General features: G+C 42.1%; 1 protein-coding gene and 2 pseudogenes across 1 annotated transcript in view; 2 read left to right on the top strand and 1 right to left on the bottom strand.

The window, feature by feature from the left end:
* The window catches only part of LOC132867726 (histone H2AX-like), a 1,044,434-nt pseudogene that overhangs the window by 552,945 nt on the left and 471,290 nt on the right, over window positions 1–20,199 (bottom strand).
* The window catches only part of LOC132867717 (uncharacterized), a 1,045,807-nt pseudogene that overhangs the window by 557,467 nt on the left and 468,141 nt on the right, over window positions 1–20,199 (top strand).
* LOC132867700 (zinc finger protein 883-like) overlaps window positions 1–20,199 on the top strand; it is a 201,960-nt gene that overhangs the window by 167,303 nt on the left and 14,458 nt on the right. The window contains exons 4-5 of the mRNA XM_060900708.1: window positions 9,684–9,751; window positions 9,918–10,093. Coding sequence (XP_060756691.1) covers window positions 9,684–9,751; window positions 9,918–10,093 — 244 coding nt within the window. The remainder of the gene's footprint in view (window positions 1–9,683; window positions 9,752–9,917; window positions 10,094–20,199) is intronic.

The following is a 20,199-nucleotide window of genomic DNA, read 5'->3' as shown; positions in this document are numbered from 1 at the left end:
CAAAGTAGTCAATGAACCAAAGTAGTCAAATTTTGAAATGCAAGGTAGAACTGATAATGTTTTATCATATGAGACGATAAAAAGGTTTTAGAAATCTCAAAATGTAAATAAAACACGTCCGGACAAAAAAAAAAAAAGTTTTCTGTGAAATTGACTTATATACAGAACTGTACAGTGTTCACTCACTTGAGGATTTTCATATGCAAGAATAAAAATCACTTTTTCACTAAACAACATTCACAAAAAATGTGTTTGCTGAATCCATTCAATCCAATCAGAAGTCTGTGAAGAAGCCAATATCTCTAATATTTCTACTCATATTTCTGAAAGGCGGGGTACACCCTGGACAAGTCGCCAGGTCATCACAGGGCTGACACATAGACACAGACAACCATTCACACTCACATTCACACCTACGGTCAATTTAGAGTCACCAGTTAACCTAACCTGCATGTCTTTGGACTGTGGGGGAAACCGGAGCACCCGGAGGAAACCCACGCGGACACGGGGAGAACATGCAAACTCCACACAGAAAGGCCCTCGCCGGCCACAGGGCTCAAACCCGGACCTTCTTGCTGTGAGGCGACAGTGCTGACTGCTACACCACCGTGCCACCCTTAATTTTTTTTTATTGCTGTAAATTTTGTTAATTATGCCTTAGATATCACGGTAATGTGTAAATAATGTAATGTATCTACATTGGTTGTAAATTTAATTAAGTTCATTTCATTTATTCATTCATAATTATCATACTTAAAAAAATAATTTAAAAAATAATAAATAAATAAATTTAACAACTTGGCTGATAACACTGGTCAAGATGATGTTGACACTTCTCTAAAACGAAACTAACTTTAAGTGTTGAGTTTGAATAAAAACTTTTTAGGGGCAGGAATAACAGCCAATTGCTTGCTCATTTTAAGAGGCCTTTCATGTTGCATAACACACGATTGATATAGTTGTTTAAAAACACAAAAGTGTAATTTATCCGATTACTCGATTAATCAATGAAAAAATCGACAGAATACTCGATTCTAAAAATATTCGATAGCTGCAGCCCTAATTGACACCTTGTACATATTCAAAAACTCATGAAATCTGGGACACACATCTGTCATGGGCACCCCTACTCCGCCGTAGGGGCTTGACCCCCAGGTGTGTCTGGGCGACTCCATAGCGCCCACATACGTCATTGAGACTCCTGCCTGGTATACAGTTTCACCTATCCATGTCAAATTTGGTAGATAGATGAAATAAATAGATGAACAAAATTGCCTATACATTGCATCAGCCATATTCAACAGTAAGGGAGATTTTTGGTTTTGTGCGTTTTGACACGTGATACGCTTTAACAAGCTCCTCCTCGGTGGTTTGGTGGATCCATGCCATATTTGGCATACGTCATTTAAAGATGTTGATGTTAAATTGTGAAGGGATTTGTGATATGTCGCAAAATGTTGAAATGGCGAACCAATAAATGTATACATTACGCCATGCAAGCAGGAAGTGAGTCATAAATTCACCATGCATTGCCTGATGCAGCTCAAACTTCAGAGGTTATAGGCTATCATTGTTCTGGAGATATCCACATGCCCAAAGACATCCTCTGGTATTGCGCCACCATTTGGACATGGACAACAATGACTCCATTGCCAAAACACCTGTTACATTTTGATGTACTCTTCCTAGGCAGTTTGTTGGATTCATGCCATGTTTTTGGTATACGTCATGTCAAGATGTTGCTGATTAAGTTGCGAAGGGATTTGCAATACCTGGCAAGATGTTGAAATGGCGAGCCAGTAAATTTGTTATGCCACACAAACAGGAAGCATGTCAAAAATTCACCATGCATTGCCTGATTATAGCTAAAAATTCACAGGTTACAGGATACGATGGTTCTGATCTCCACGTGCCCAATTTGACCCTGTGGTATAGCGGCACTATTTGGACATGGACAATAATGATTCCATTGCCTAAAAACTTTGACTCATGAAATATGGTGCTCACATCAGTCCTGGCCATCGCTACTCAGGGATAGAGGTTTGACCCCGGGTGTTTCCGTTGGACTCCATAGTGCCCCCACATGTCATTTAGACTTCTGCCCGGTATATAGATTCACCTATCAGTGTCAAAAATGGTAGGTGTGTGGGGTGCCCCAAGATGAACAAAACTGAAATGCACATTGTTTGTTAATTGACTTGCGACAGGATTTGTGATGCCTTGCAGGATGTTGAAATGGTGAACCAGTAAATTTGTATGTTTTGACATGTAAACAGGAAGTATGTCATAAATTCACCATGCATTGCCTGATAGAGCTAAAGCCTCAAAGGTTATAAGACATTAGGGTTCTGACAATATCCCCATGCCCAAAGTGAGCCTCTTGTGTAGCACCACCATTTGGACTTGGACAGTAATGATTCCATTGCTGAAAAACTCTGACTCCTGAAACTTGGTACACACATCAGTGCTGGCAACTGTTACTCAGGGATAGAGGCTTGGCCCCAGGTGCAATGCCGTATTGTTTTTGGCATGTTCTCATGTGCGAGGGCCTTTTATCGCCGTTAGTGGCTATATTTGTTATTATTATTTTTCTTCAAAACTTTGCCATTTTGGAGGTGATTTCCATGGGCAAAAACACATGAAATTTGGTTCACACATCAGTCATGCACACTGCTACTCGGCAATAGGGGCTTGACCCCCAGGTATCTCCGGGGGACTCTATAGCGCCCCCATATGTCATTGAGACTTTTGCCCAGTATAGTTTCATCTATCCACGTCAGAATTGGTAGGTGTGTCTGGTGCCCCAAGATAAACAAACCTGAAATGTAAATTTGCTAAAACAATGGACTTGCGACAGGATTTGCGATATGTTGCATGATGTTGAAATGGTGAGCCAATATGTTTTACCATGCAAACAAGAAGTGTATCATAAATTCACCATGCATTGCCTGATATGGCTAAAACTTCACGTTGTAAGCCGTACTGGTTCTGATGACATCCACATGCTCAAAGTGACCCTCTGGTATAGTGGCACCATTTGGACCTGGACAGTAATTACTCCACTGGCGAAAAATTAAAACTCATGAAATTTGGTACACACCTCAATCCTGGCCATCACTATTCAGGGATGGAAGCATGGCACCAGTTGTGTCCGGGGGACTCCATAGTGCCCCATACGTCATTGAGACTCATGAGATTTGATAGGTGTGTGGAGTGCCCCTAGATGAACAAAATTTCAATATACAATGCATCAGCCATACTCAACAGGAAGTGACTTATTTTTGGTTTTGTGCATTTTGACATGTTAGAATTTTGACATGCTCATCCAAGGCAGTTTGCTGTGTTCATGCCATATTTGGTGTACAGGATGTCAAGATGTTGCTGATGTTAAATTGCAAAGGGATTTGTGATATCTTGCAAGATGGTGTAGTGGTTAGCATGGTCGCCTCACAGCAAGAAGGTTCCGGGTTCAAACCCAGCGGCCGGCGAGGGCCTTTCTGTGTGGAGCTTAGATTTTCTCCCCATGTCTGCGTGGGTTTCCTCCGGGTGCTCTGGTTTCCCCCACAATCCAAAGACATGCAGTTAGGTTAATGTGAGGTGCCCTTGAGCAAGGTACCTGACCCCTGACTGCTCCCCGGGCGCTCTGGTGTGGCTGCCCACTGCTCTGAGTGTTTGTGTGTTCACTGCTTCAGATGGGTTAAATGCAGAGGATGAATTTCACTGTGCTTGAAGTGTGCATGTGACAAATAAAGGTTTCTTCTTCTTTAAGATGTTGAAATGGTTAAACAATAAATTTGTGTTCCGTCATGTAAACAGAAAGTGTGTCATAAATTCACCATGCATTGTATGATATAGCTCAAACTTCACAGGTTATAGGATATAATGGTTCTTATGGTGGGCACATGCCCAAACTGACCCTCTGGTATAGCACATGGACAGTAATGACTCCACTGCCGAAAAATTAATCACCGGTGGTGCATACTTCAGATACCCAGGCTTTTGTTTCACATCTCAGTGCATTGTTTGATGAGCAAATGTAACTGGTCGCAGAACCGGAGGTGCAAGGGCCCCTCATTGCCACTTGCAGCTATATTTTAATAATAATAATAATAATAATACATCTGTTTTATATAGCGCTTTTCATGATACTCAAAGATGCTTTACAGGAGATTCAAACATACACACATATACACACACACAAACACACGCACAGACAAGGACGCTTTACAATAATAGACAAAGAAAAAATAAAAAATATAATAAAAATAAAAAGTCCACCAAGTAGGGGTCAGAATGTAATTCCCGTGGTGTAGCAGCCACAGTCCCACCAAAAGGTGCACGAAAACAGGTCCCACATCTCCAGCACCGCCGCCAGCAACATCGCTCGAACACCACGCCATGAATCCACAAAGCGAGCAGAGAAGCTCCGCCACGCAGAGCGCTGGTGTGTCCCAAACCGCCTGCACAGCCGCCGCGACACCACCAAGCAACATCACTCAGAACATCACGCCAAGCATTAAAGCGCAGAGCGCTGGACAGCCACGATGTAAAATGAGCAACGAGCTCACTGTAGTCCATAGCTGGGAGCACAGGCATCGCCCACAGCGAACCAAGGCCTGGAGGGAACCAACGCCCAAAACTGGGTCCGGAGCTACACCACAACCGGCGGACAAAACACTCAAACATCAAACCACACAAACACACAGAAAAAAATTAGAAAAAGAAATAAAATAAAACAAAAAAGCTCCGGTGAAAAGCGGCAGCCAGAACGCGCACGACGTACTCTCAACCGGAAAAACTATTTTCTTCTCCTCTTCTTCTTTATTTATTCATTTTTTTTCCTCTGCGGAAGAACTCGTTTTTGAGGCACTTGCGATGCTCGAAAACTCGTGTGTAAAATCACATAGTTACACTGATCAAGGGACTAGGCATGGTCCCAAAGCTCTATAGCGCCCCCGAGAACAAGCTATGGTTCATAGAACCATAAATGAAGTTGCTCGGATCGGCATGAGATTTGGTGTGATCCATACTCCTTGTGATACAGGACAAAGTTCACTTAGTAGTATGTGACTCCACCCAACATGAAGTCAGCCATGTTGGATGGAATGTGGGATTTTGAAATTTTCCCGCGCTGTTTTGAGGGGCTTACAATAGGTAAGAACTCATGAAATTTTGCACATACATTTGTCCTATAATACAATTTGAGTGAATATGGTAAATTGGGGGCGGCATGGTGGTGTAGTGGTTAGCGCTGTCGCCTCACAGCAAGAAGGTCCGCATTTGAGCCCCGTGGCCGGCGAGGGCCTTTCTGTGCGGAGTTTGCATGTTCTCCCCGTGTCCGCGTGGGTTTCCTCCGGGTGCTCCCGTTTCCCCCACAGTCCAAAGACATGCAGGTTAGGTTAACTGGTGAGACTAAATTGACCGTAGGTGTGAATGTGAGTGTGAATGGTTGTCTGTGTCTATGTGTCAGCCCTGTGATGACCTGGCGACTTGTCCAGGGTGTACCCCGCCTTTCGCCCGTAGTCAGCTGGGATAGGCTCCAGCTTGCCTGTGACCCTGTAGAAGGATAAAGCGGCTAGAGATAATGAGATGAGATTTATTGATTTCATTTATTTATTTATTAATTATTTTTAATAAGCTGATGTTGCACTGGTAGGATGGCATCCAATTTCATTGTACAATGTGCAATGAGAGATATATTCAAAAGTGGAGATTTCTGTCTCATGATTCCTCCTTCCACACACACTTGCCACATTAGTTCACTCCCCATCAACATGCTCCGAGGATATGTCGCACAATCACGGTCATCTACTTTTACATTTTGAGTTGAGAGGGATTTCTTTCACAGATACCCTAACTTGCAAGAGAACAGATAGGTGTTCCACTGACAGTATTTATTTAAAAAAAAAGACAGATAGAATAACTACAGTGGTGCTTGAAAGTTTATGAACCCTTTAGAATTTTCTATATTTCTGCATAAATATGCCCTAAAACATGATCAGATTTTCACACAAGTCCTAAAAGTAGATAAAGAGAACCCAGTTAAACAAATGAGAGAAAAATATTATACTTGGTCATTTATTTGTTGAGAAAAATAATCCAATATTACATATCTGTGAGTGGCAAAAGTATATGAACCTTTTCTTTCAGTATCTGGTGTGACCCCCTTGTGCAGGAATAACTGCAACTAAACGTTTCTGGTAACTGTTGATCGGTCCTGCACACCGGCTTGGAGGAATTTTAGCCCATTCCTCCATACAGAACAGCTTCAACTCTGGGATGTTGGTGGGTTTCCTCACATGAACTGCTCACTTCAGGTCCTTCCAGAACATTTCGATTGTATAAAGGTCAGGACATTGACCTGGCCATTCCAAAACATTCACTTTATTCTCTTTTCTTTGGTAGAATGACTTGTGTGCTTAGGGTTATTGTCTTGCTGCATGACCCACCTTCTCTTGAGATTCAGTTCATGGACAGATGTCCTGACATTTTCCTTTAGAATTTGCTGATATAATTCAGAATTCATTCATTCAGAATTCATCAATGATGGCAAGCCATCCTGGCCCAGATGCAGCAAAACAGGCCCAAACCATGATACTACCACTACCATGTTTCACAGATGGGATAAGGTTCTTATGCTGGAATGCAGTGTTTTCCTTTCTCCAAACATAACGCTTCTCATTTAAACCAAAAAATTCTATTTTGGTCTCATCTGACCACAAAATATTTTCCAATAGCCTTCTGGCTTGTCCACGTGATCTTTAGCAAACTGCAGATGAGCAGCAATGTTCTTTTTGACGAGCAGTGGCTTTCTCCTTGCAACCCTGCCATGCACACCATTGTTGTTCAAGTGTTCTCCTGATGGTGGACTCATGAACATTAACATTAGCCAATGTGAGAGAGGCCTTCAGTTGCTTAGAAGTTACCCAGGGGTCCTTTGTGACCTCGCCGACTATTACATGCCTTGCTCTTGGAGTGATCTTTGTTGGTTGACCACTACTGGGGAGGGTAACAATGGTCTTGAATTTCCTCAATTTGTACATAATCTGTCTGACTGTGGATTGGTGGAATCCAAACTCTTTAGAAATGGTTTTGTTACCTTTTCCAGCCTGATGAGCATCAACAGTGCTTTTTCTGAGGTCCTCAGAAATCTCCTTTGTTTGTGCCATGATGCACTTGCACAAACGTGTTGTGAAGATCAGACTTTGATAGATCCCTGTTCTTTAAATAAAACAGGGTGCCCACTCACACCTGATTGTCATCCCATTGATTGAAAACACCTGACTCTAATTTCACCTTCAAATTAACTGCTAATCCTAGAGGTTTACATACTTTTCCCACTCACAGATATGTAATATTGGCTCATTTTCCTCAATAAATAAATAAATGACCAAGTATAATATTTTTGTTTCATTTGTTTAACTGGGTTCTTATCTACTTTTAGGACTTGTGTGAAATTCTGATGTTTTATGTAATATTTATGTAGAAATATAGAAAATTCTAAAGGGTTTACCACTGTATGTTTCCCTCAGGATTTTGTGAAACTATGGTCAGTGGACCTCACTTGGGGGCATGCTCCCATGTAAGATAATTTTGTTTATTTTAAAGTTAAATGTATCAAACTGGTGCACTTTGAGAGCAAAATTAAGAGTTTAGCTCTATGAAGAACTTGCTCAAAACAATTTTGTGCTTTAGTAATTTAAGCATAAACACACTGGTTGTAATGCCACAGCAAAAAGGCCACACCCACAAATCATCGTTAAGGAGTTTAACAGTTCATAAACGGTTAAAAAATGACTAGAGCATACATTTCAGCCCTCAAAGGAAGGAAGCAGAAGTGGTTACCTGTGTTTAATTGGTTTATTATTTTATTTATTTATTTATTTATTTATTTTTTTTTAGAAAATATTGAATAGAGAACATGCAGACTAATTTCAATTTAGCCAAAAATAAACCTATTTTGAACTTTGGTTAGAGCATGTGCTTGTATTTTGAATGACGAATACATGCTACCAGATGTGTTAGCAGCTTTTCTTACTCAAATAAGCTAAACCTCTACAAATTCAACAGCTCGTTGTTTTAAAGCAAGGAGATGAGAGTCTGACACTCTGCTGTTAATGTTCCCTAACTAAGCTAAAGTTTGAATACTAATTATCAATGTAAACTTCTGCATTGATGTTATCTGTTTGCTGTCTTAAATTGATAACCATGGTATTGTGTTTGGACTTGTGGATGACTGTAGTAGATACTGTAAAGTTAATGTTATCAGTCTCAAATCAAATGGTGGTGTGTTCTGAAAATGCTTCCACCACCATGGTCTAAGTAACTCATGGAAAACACTGTAATGAGCGTTGCCTCACGTTTTTAATACATTATAAAATTACCTGTCTGATTTACCTATCTGTTTAATAATTGACAGTCTGCTGTCATGCAATCTGGGTCAAACCTTGCGAATGACCTTCTAGTCCATCATAATATGTGTAACATTCTTCATAATCGATAACCGACTTTAATTTGGTGTGCCTTGATGTTCTGGTTTGACCTTTGATGTGCTTCTGCCCCAGCAAGCTTGAAAACCTCTGGTCCATATGACAGTCAGTTATGGTTGGGCAAGTTCCAGCAGTTTTAAATGAAGATGCAGCCTAGCCTATAGCTATGTTTTAATGTCCATCTTAAGCTTTTCATTCTGCTCCTCGAAAATAGCATTGTGGGCCAATTCAGGATGCTGATGGCCAAACAGTATGTTGATTTTTTTTTTTTTTAATTTACATTTGTAAGCCTATGTCTCTAATGCCTGCTTTTTTTTTTCCTTAAATTTTTGGCCCCTCCTTTAATTTTTGACCTTTTTTTTTGTTCATGGATTTTGTTTCATTGTTACGCACTGTTTTTGCATTAGAGTAGAATGTTAATGCACATTAACTAACATGGTTGTGATTTGACCAGTGAGAACACATGCATGCTGCCACATGATCCTGAAATGACAGGCCCACAGAGAGGGCTGGTAAAAAGACAGCAAAACAAAATCTCTGTTCATTATGCCCTGACCAATAAAGCGTTCCAAGGTTGTCAAGATTAAAGCTTGACACCCCCCCCCCCCCCCCCCCCCCCCCCCCAAAAAAAAAAGTCTAAGTCTAAAATGTAACTACAATTTTCAGGACATGACTAAGACTAAAAGTGAATTTTACAATTCTTTAAATTAAAAATGAACACTACTACACTGAACTAAAACAACATTAGCTCCCAAACACTTATGGTAAATAAATATTACTTGTACAAATCCAAAATATTTTGTATAAAACCCATTTAGTGACAGAACTGACTTTAAAGTTATGCATTTTTGTAGCTTTCTGTTTAGAGACCAAAACACAAGGGACAGATGTGTATCAGAGAGGTCTGATTCACAGCACAGCTTTGCCATGTCAGACTTAAAGCCTTTTATGAGAAACCTTTCCTTTGCCTAAATTCTGATAAAGCCTTGCCTGCATTTTCCTATAGTTACTAAATTCATCTCAGAGCTTGTTGGCTGTTTTGTGAATCTTAAGATACAGTCAAAAACCTTTTAATTCAGCCTTCATGAGGCTTAATAATATTGGCATGAGCCATCTTTCTTGTTTCTGTATACCTCATTTAAAGGCATAGATTGATTTTAGTAAAGAAAATATAAATGTGGTATTTTTCTCCAGCTATACAGGAGCATGCAGTGTGAAGAATACATTGATGCCAAAAGAGAGATGCATGTGAATTGGATGAGGTGAGAAATACACCAGCTCTTGGGCCATTTTAGTGATTTTGATTTTACAGTTCCTCATTTGTTGGAAGAACTTTATCTTCTTGCTGTCACTGATATCTCTGCCATGCTTTCTCCAAGTCTCTGATCTGATTTTTACCTTTTCTGGAATGTTGCCTCACTCTTTTAGGTATGTGAATTGTGCCCGTAATGAAGAACAGAATCTTGTGGCATTTCGGTATCGAGGGGGAATTCTGTATCGTTGCTGTCGACCCATTAACCCAGGACAGGAGCTATTGGTGTGGTATGAAGAGGAGCACACCAAAGAACTCAGTCCTGCACCTACAGGAACAACCAGACAGCAAGGTGCTACTTTTGTCTAAGAGGTTATAGAGGTTATTTTCTGCATTATCTTGTGACATTTCTGAGCCTAACAGTGTTTCTGGAATGAAAGCTGTTGTACAATGCAATCTGCAGTAACCAGAGCACTCCCCCAGAGGACTCATTTTGGCATGTTCCACCAACCAGGTAGGTTTTCTCTATCATATGACAGTAACCAACCAGATAGGGTAAAGTCACCCCACTGCAATATCCTGCTATTGCGAAACTGACTATATAGTAAACCACAAAATACTGTTGCAGTTTTATTCATCAGGCACAATTTAACCAGAAATAGCGTAAAATGCGTGGCCTGTGGATCCCAAGTGGTACAGCAGAAAACTGTTGCCCCCATCATCCTCCCCATAATCCAGATATTGCCACTTTCGAATCCTGATGATGCCACAGTCATCTGTGGTTGGGAGCTCAAGAGAGCAAAATTGTCTGGGCTCTCAGGGAGGGAGAGATGGTATGCTGTCTCTTCCCTGCCCTGTCAGTTATACTAGCCAGTCATGGGTTGTTTGGTTTGGTTTATTTATGGATATAGGAAGACAAAGGGTATCCAAGGGATTACATGTAAAAGCGTAAAACACTTATTTCCAACATGGTCCCTGGTGGAAAAGGACAAGACATACAAACACATGCAACAGATATCACATATACATTCACATTCCTAAGTCATCTAATTCTCTACTTTATTCCACAAAAAAACCCTGACCTTTTGTTTAAAATCCCTTTTTGTTTCTGCCATTTTAATATTTAGTGGAAGGCTATTCCATAACATAATTCCTGTATAAAAGAAAGAGTTACGTGCCACGCTCTTTGCAGATGGTGCCTTGCAAGAGCGGACATTTGCTCTTGTTTCACAGGTGTGTTGAGTATGCACCATTACAATTTGGGATCCCAAATACTTAGGGGCTATACCATTGATAATGTTGAACATATGATTCAATTTTAGCTGTTCAACCCTTAGCTTTACAGGCAGAAAGTCCACTTTCTTAAAATCATTAAAAGTGACATGATATCTAGATGGTTTACACAATATAAAACGGATCATGTTGTTCTGCATAACCTGCATTTTATTTTTAATTTTCACTGTCGGGCCACTATACCATGCTGAACAAGCATAGTCAAAATGGCACTGAACAAGCGCTAACACAAGAAGTTTTTTTTTATTTTAAAATCTAACTGCCTTGTGTTACGGTATAAAAATTTCAATTTGGAAGCACTTTTGTTTAATAGCTTCTCAGCAATGGAATGACCGGTCAAAGTCTGATCCAGTATTAAACCTAAATATGTAACCGTTGTCTTTGTTTGAATTTCATTACCATTACATGTGACTTTTAACTCAGGTGCCTTTTTTATCTTGTGTTTGGTACCAAATAAAATGCATTCAGATTTCCCCACATGTAATGACAGTCTATTATCTAACAGCCACTCTCTTACATTACTCAGCTCATCAGTAAGGGTTTCTTGAATCTGAGAGATGTTTCTACCAGATACAAGTAGTGAGGAGTCATCAGCATAGAGAATTACTTTACATTTAACAGCTGCTGGCATATCATTTACATAAATAAGAAATAACAAAGGGCCTAAAATTGAGCCTTGGGGCACCCCACAAGATATTTGCAAAGGTTCTGACAATACTCCATCATAATCACAGATTTGACTTCTATTTGATAGGTATGATTTGAACCACTGTAATGATGCCTGGCCAAAACCCATGCATTGCAACTTAGATAAAAGAATTGAATGGTCCACAGTGTCAAACGCTTTCTGTAAATCCAATAAAACCATGCCAGTATAATTTCCTTTTTCACTTTCTTGTCTGATGTAATCACATAGGTGAGAGAGGCATGTGTCAGTGGAGTAAGCAGATCTAAAACCAGATTGGAGGTCATATAGCAAGTTGTTCTGGGACAAATACCTCTCCATCTGATCAAAGACCACTCTCTCCAAAATTTTGGACAAAGTTGGCAGAATTGACACTGGTCTATAGTTTTTAACATCTGTCCTACTATTTTTTTCTTGAATAGAGGGAGTACCCTGGCCCATTTCATTTCAATTGGCACTTTACCAAGTTGTATAGACAAATTTATAATATGTGCAATAGCGCCCCCTACAACATTAGCACTGTCCTTAATGAATCTGGCTGGAATTTGATCCATGCCAGTGGCCTTGTTGGTGGATAAGGATGCTAACATCTCCCCAATCTTTTCATTTGATATTGTGCAAAGATCAAATGAGTCAGGTGATACCGGTACGTCTTTGTAAATGGACCTCAGAAAGGATGCCCCAAAATTCCCAGATCCTATTGGTAGATGTGAAGCCAGACTGGCAGCGACCGTAGTGGAAAAACCTATTAAAATGATTCGATATAACCTTTTTGTCAAAACAAATTGCATTGTCAGTATCAATCCTGGTGTTACAGCTGTTACTATTTGATTTTCCACAATTTCTTTGGTTGGTGGATATTGTCTGACACTGCTTCAGCATAGTAATCAGCTTTAGCTTTCTGTATATGATATCTTGCTTGGTTCCGGTTATATACATATTTATCAAAATCATGTTGAAGATTGGACTTAGAGTATTTTCTGTAATAGTGATCTCTCTGTCTTATTAAATCAATTATTTCAGTCGTCATCCATTTAGCTCTCTTTTGCTTTACTCTCATCTCTCTCATTGGTGCAACCATGTCCAATGCTGCTAAAAACCTCTCCTTAAACAACTTCCATGCCTGATCAGGATCCTTACTGTCCATAACTTTACTCCAATCCTGATCGGCAAGTTTTAGCTCAAAAGCCTTCTTAGAATATTGTCTTGTACATCTTATCTTTATGGAATGATGAGATCCTGATCCTAATTTACCCTTAGATGTCTTACGAGTACAGAAAATAACTTTATGGTCACTGAGACCAATGTCCAATATCCCAGAGCAGCAGATTTTTTTACTATCAGTAACCAGAATCAGATCCAAATTAGATTTAGTGTGCATATCTACTCTGGTTGGCTCAGTTATAAGTTGCTGTAATTCAAACACCTTGCAGAAATGTAAAAACTTTTTAAGAAGTCCATTTTTAGTGGTCAGCAACAGATTTGTATTAAAATCACCCAAAAGGATGCATTCTTTCTCCATCAACACATTACTATCAATACACATTGATTCTAAAAGTTAATAAAAGTCATTTTGTTTTGTGGGTCTGTAACACACCCCCACCAAAATCGGCTTTGTTTTGGGCAGTCGAATTTCAACCCAAGCAGTTTCCAATGAGTCTATCTGTAAGTCCGGGCAAGGGGTGAATGATAAATCAGTCCTAATAAAGAGACATACCCCTCCTCCATTCCTATTGCGGTCTCGCTGGTAGCAGTTGAAACCAGGCAGTTTGATCTCGCCGTCTTCAATGGAACTGTCCAGCCACGTCTCAGTCACAGCAATCACTGCGGCTTTTGTCCTTGCGATGAACTGCCTTAACTCTTCAATTTTCGGAAGTAAACTCCTTGCGTTAAGGTGAATAAAATGTAGCCCTCTTTGATTTAAAAGTTCCAAGGACGTATCCCCTTTCTCGATCGGACTGTCATCCCCACCGAAAGATGCATCATCCTCTCGCGTAAAATCCAGGATATTGGGGGAGCACATTTCATGCACACAACAGGCATTACACACCAGCTGAATGTTTGCCTGTGCTTTGACGGCCAAAGTGTATGTTTTACGGTCTATGTTTGCACATTTTATGTGAACAAACTCGTCACACAAATCACAAGCAATTGCATTTGCATTCGATCTCACAGTCTTCCCACAGTTGGGGCATGGACACCTAGGTGTTTTGCAGGTGGATGGTCCAGGGCAAGGATGAACATCCCCGCATAGCAGCAAACTTTCTGTGACAACCAGTAGCGTAACATTTATCCTTACTTCTCCAACATTTCTCCTCCTGGTGCGTTGTTTGTTGGGGTCATAATGGAATGGTCGGATTAATTTATTAAACAGTTGGTGATGTCCGAAGGGTATTTGACTGGAATGTTTGTTACCAGCTGATTCAACAAACAAACCTGCTTCCGCGTTTTTGCTAGCCGCAAATGAGTTGTACAGTCCTACGATTTGACAAAACGTCAGCAGGAAAAGTAGGATAAACTGTCCGTTGGCCATTTCATTCACCAACTTGACAGAAAAAAGTCTCTAAAACTTTAAAAACATTTAAAACTTTACCGCGCGGCTGACAGCGCTCTCAGCGCTGGGTGTGTGTGAGAGCACATATTAATATTTCGTTATGCTCATATTTACATAGGAATAACATCCATGAAATGTATCAGTCAGGATTTAGACCTCATCATAGCACAGAGACAGCACTGGTTAAAGTAGTAAACGACCTATTGTTGGCATCTGATCAGGGCTGTGTCTCGCTACTTGTGTTGCTTGACCTTAGTGCAGCATTTGATACCATTGATCATTCCATTCTTCTGGATAGACTAGAAAATGTTGTGGGAGTTAAGGGAATGGCCCTCTCCTGGCTCAGGTCTTATCTAACTGATCGTTATCAGTATGTTGATATAAATGGTGATATTTCTAGATGTACCGAGGTAAAGTTTGGTGTTCCACAAGGTTCTGTCTTGGGTCCACTGCTTTTTTCTCTATATATGTTACCTCTGGGCGATATTATTCGTAAACATTGTATTAGTTTCCACTGTTATGCTGATGACACAAAGTTGTATGTCTCTGCAAAACCTGATGAGAGACACCAGCTTAATAGAATTGAGGAATGTGTTAAGGACATTAGACACTGGATGCTTATTAATTTCTTTCTGCTTAACTCTGACAAGACTGAAGTACTTGTACTAGGACCACATACAGCTAGAAGTAAGTTTTCTGATTACACAGTAACTCTGGATGGCCTTTCTGTTTCTTCACGTGCAGCAGTAAAAGACCTCGGAGTGATTATTGACCCCAGTCTTTCATTCGAAACTCACATTGATAACATCACCCAGATAGCTTTCTTTCATCTCAGAAATATTGCAAAAATAAGAAATTTAATGTCATTGCATGATGCAGAAAAACTAGTCCATGCTTTCGTTACCTCCAGGTTGGATTATTGTAATGCCTTACTGTCTGGATGTTCCAATAAGTGCATAAACAAGCTCCAGTTAGTTCAAAATGCAGCAGCAAGAGTCCTTACTAGAACTAGAAAATATGACCACATCACGCCTGTCTTATCCACACTGCATTGGCTCCCAATCAAATTTCGTGTTGATTATAAAATACTACTATTGACCTTTAAAGCACTAAATGGTCTCACACCACAGTACCTGAGTGAACTTCTGCTCCTCTATGACCCGCCACGCCTACTTAGATCAAAAGGTGCAGGCTATCTGCTGGTACCTCGTATAGTGAAGGCTACATCAGGGGGCAGAGCCTTTTCTTACAAAGCCCCACTGTTATGGAACAGCCTTCCAAGTAATGTTCGGGAATCAGACACAGTCTCAGCATTTAAGTCTAGGCTGAAAACATATCTGTTTAGTCAAGCCTTTTGTTAATGGTGTTTATGAGGTAAAGGAGTAGATCTGGAGGGTCCTCAGACATAGAGTGTTTTGGTAAACTGGGATGTATGGATGCTGTCAGTCCCCACTCGCTTGCTCACTCGAGTTTGTTGACGGTGTAGTGGCTGGCTGCTTTATGTCCCGGGGCTCCCTCATGCCTGTGTTACCTTCTGGCTCTCTCCTTTTAGTTATGCTGTCATAGTTAGTTGCCGGAGTCCCTGCTTGTACTCGGTGCAATATGTATACTGTTCCTACTTATTCAGGTGACATTGGGCATACCTAACCACCTGTGTTTTCTTCTCCCCCCCCCCCCCCCCCCAAATCTGTCCCTCTGAGTTACATGGAGTCAACAGGAAATCTTTTGGTGGAGAGGGTGGAGACCTCGACTGGCTATCGTAGCCTGCAGGGAATCGGCCGTCAGACATTCTGTCGCATGTCCCAGACCCGGTGAAATGTAACTGAATTGTCTTGGCCAGCCCTAAGGGTCCCATCTGCATCTCATCATTGCTGAGGAGTGTGCTCCCATCATCCAATCAAGCATCCATCCAGAGCAGGTCATGATATATTTTTTACCATATTAACATGCCATTGTTGTGTGTTATGCCTGATGTAAAGACTCTCGTCTCTGCGAGCCTACCACACAGATTTAATACTTGTCATTTTTAGGGCATACCTAACAACGTGTTTTCTTTCTCTCTCTCTTCCCCCCCCCCCCCAATCTGTCCCTCTGAGTTACATGTTGATCCTGGGATTGAGATGCTGGCCTCTTCTGCCCCTCGGACCTGCTTGATCCATCCTGGTGCCCTGTGTCTGGTCGGAGTTTTATTGCACCGCTCCTGTGAAGGACGGCCCTATGAGGACAGTTGAGGGTTATACCTGTTAAAACTGTTAATATTATAGTCAGGCTGTCTGTTGTTGCCCAAATGAGGATGGGTTCCCTTTTGAGTCTGGTTCCTCTCGAGGTTTCTTCCTCATGTCGTCTGAGGGAGTTTTCCCTTGCCACCGTCGCCACAGGCTTGCTCATTGGGGATAGATTAGGGATAAAATTAGCTCATGTTTTAAGTCATTCAAATTCTGTAAAGCTGCTTTGCGACAATGTTTATTGTTAAAAGCGCTATACAAATAAACTTGATTTGATTTGATTAATAGCAATTGAGTGGATTGGGTTTTCCTCCGAGTGTGCTTTCTCCCCCCTGACATTGTATGAGTAAAATATGCGGTCAGCTGGTCAACTGGTATTACTTATCTCAGAGGAAGCACGTGATAGCCCTCCCTGGTTGGTAGCTGTTATGTGATACTGGAGAGCAGTCTGATGGGTGGGAATTGACCATGGCTAAATTAGGGAGAAGACTGAGGAGAAATCAAGGGGGGAAAAAAAGGCCCTGTCACAGGAAACACACACTATCTGATAATGCTGTCAGACCTCCCCATATTACAGACACGGGGGGGACGGGACACATTATAATACTGTAATATGTCCCTGATGTGGGTGGAGTACATAAGTGTGAGAAGGAGGGCTTCTCCACCCCCCACCTCACGCCAGGATTGGCCACAACAGGAAGAAAACTAAGGCTACTTAAAGTATAACGTAAAACGGATGCAAGTTTATTTCCAGTGCAAACAGTAAATACAAAAATAGAAAAACAAAAACTAAGAAAAAACACAAAACAAAACCGGCCTCAATCAGGCAACACAAATATAACTACAACAAAAGACTTTTTAAAATACAAAACTCAGTATGCACTTCTCTGCACCTACTTCTGTTACACAGCCTCACAGCAAGCATGTGTCCTCCTGCACCTCTCTCTCTACAATGAACACTCCTGCCCCTTTTAAAGGGTTCACAATCAAGAGTAACATGCTGATTGGACAGTCAACAACCAATAGAAACATCCCATTACACCAACACTCAAAAAACAGTTAAAAACACAGTTAGTTAAACCTACACAATACCACCATATACCCCAGACATATTAGAAAACACATACACCACATTAAATTCAATACATATTAAATAAAGCCACCCAACAATAATTACAAAACATTACATCACCATTTCAACCAAGTTCCCGCCACTGCACCGGAACAGTGGTTAAAACATTGGTTCCAGAAGGGCTCCGGTTTCCCCCCCGACCCGGATTGTTGTTGCACCAGGTACAGTGGTGAGTGGAAATGTTTGTTGTGTGGTAAAACTATTGTGTGGCGAGTGAAATATGATGCGAGACAACGGGTACCTGCGCTATTCGCGATGATGGTAAATAACAGTTAAACTGAGGAATATGTGTCTGCTGCGTGTGTGTGATCTCACGCTAGCCGTGCTAAAAAGCAAATTCCAATACATGGAAGAGACGCCAACAGGTGCGCATCGGCTGTGTGTCTGTGTGTGTGTGTGTGTTGGAAGGTGTCTGTGAGTGTCGGGAAGACATGTCTCTGGCGTTTCTGTGAAAAATGCAACTACCACCCCTCGTCATTTTTCACATTTCCTCCCCCTTCTGTTGGCTCGCCACCAGGGTGGCGAGACAGGAAGTCCGCTACAGGGTTCTGTGACCCTGCCCTGTACTTAACAGTAAACCGAAAAGGTTGTAATGACAAAAACCAGCGCGTAATGCGAGCATTAGAATCTTTCATACACCCCAACCATTGCAGAGCCCTGTGGTCAGTCTCTAGGAGAAAGTCTCTGCCCAACAGGTAGTATTTAAAGGTCTCTAGTGCCCACTTCACGGCAAGGCACTCAAGCTCCACCACAGAGTACCGTGTCTCCCGTGGGAAGAGCTTGCGGCTGATGAATGCCACCGGCTTCTGTTGCTCTGCCTCCCCCTGGAGAAGGACTGCCCCCAGCCCAATCCCAGAGGCATCAGTCTGAACAGTGAAGGTCTGCTCAAAGTCCGGGCTCTGTAAAACTTGCTCACAGAGCAGAGCCCCCTTCAGGTCCTGGAAAGTCTGCTCCTGCACCTCCGCGCTGGAGTATGATCCTTCAGCTGCAGGTCATGCTCCACCAACGTAGTACGTCCGGGTTGCTCAGAAAACAGGTCATGAGGAATGATGGCCTTCAACTCCTCGGCTTGCTGCTCAGTCAAGTGGGAGATGTCTGGGTCAGCTGGTGACATGGCTGCTGGGAAGAACTGCTCCGGTGGCTCCACATCGCCCTGCACGTCCTGCACCAGGAGCTGCTGACTAAGCGGCGCCTCCCGCTTATGCCACTCCTTGAGCAGGTTATGTGAAAGGCCTGCCTTGTCTTTCATCGACCTGGCATCTCCAGCTCATAGGTCACCGGCCCCAGCTGACGTGTCACGGTGTACGGCCCTTGCCACCGGGCCAGCAGCTTGTTTTCGGTGGTCGGCAGCAACAAGAGAACCTGTTGCCCGGGTGCGAAGCTCCTCTGCATCGCTCTCTGGTCGTACCACTGCACCTGATTCTGCTGCGCCTTGGTCATGTTCTCCTCCACCATATACGCCATCTCCTCCATCTTTTCTCTCATTTTCAGTACATATGAGCGCACACTGTCCGGCTCCTGGGGTTTTGGGGTCACCCAGGCATCTCGCAGTAGATCCAATGGGCCCCGGACTTGGCGCCCATACAACAGTTCAAACGGGGAAAAACCAGTGGAAGCCTGCGGTACCTCCCTATAGGCAAAAAGGAGGTATGGCAACCACTGGTCCCAGTCTTTTCCATTTTCTGAAACAAACTTCCTCAGCATGGCCTTCAAAGTTTGATTGTAACATTCCACCAGCCCATCAGTCTGGGGGTGGTAGGGAGTGGTCCTTATCCCCTTTATCCCCAGTAAACTGTACACCTGCTTAAGTGTCTTGGATAAAAAGGCTGTACCCTGGTCAGTCAGGATTTCATGAGGTATGCCTACCCTTGAAATGAGATGTAGGAGTGCACGTGCAACTGACCCTGCTGTGATTTTACGTAATGGAAATGCTTCTGGATAGCGTGTTGCATAGTCACACATTACCAAAATGAATCTGTGACCTGACCTAGTCTTCTCAAGGGGACCTAAAATGTCCATTCCTAACCTCTGAAATGGAACACCAATGATGGGAAGTGGTTGCAATGGGGAAGGTTTGGCTTTGTGTTTGCTGGTGACCTGACAAATGGAGTATGTACGACAGTATTTCTGTACATCAGTGTAGAGCCCTGGCCAGTGAAAACGCTGCACTATCCTCTCCAGTGTCTTCACCGTGCCTAGGTGTCCCGCCCAAGGTGTATCATGCCCCAAACTCAGCACTCTGTCTCTGAGACACTTGGGAACTACCACCTGCTCTACACTGCTCTCTTCAGGTTGATGGTACAATATGCCATCTTGAACAAAATAGAACTCCCCAGTCAGCTCATTAGCCACCCCAGTCTTAACCCCATCAATTTCAGTAACTTTGGAAAACACATCTTTCAAAGACTCATCACTCTTCTGCAGCTCACCAAGATTACTTGAGGGCTCCCACCCGTCTTCAACATCTACGCTTGGCTTTGGCAACTGGCTCACTGATTTCTCTGCTGCACCCTGTAGTTTAGCCCGTCTCTTCAGTCTACGTGTCTTACGTAACTTAGTAACACCAGGG

The sequence above is a fragment of the Neoarius graeffei genome, chromosome 19, assembly GCF_027579695.1.
Source record: "Neoarius graeffei isolate fNeoGra1 chromosome 19, fNeoGra1.pri, whole genome shotgun sequence".
Classification (NCBI taxonomy): domain Eukaryota; kingdom Metazoa; phylum Chordata; class Actinopteri; order Siluriformes; family Ariidae; genus Neoarius; species Neoarius graeffei.
This window is presented reverse-complemented; position numbering and strand designations above follow the sequence as displayed.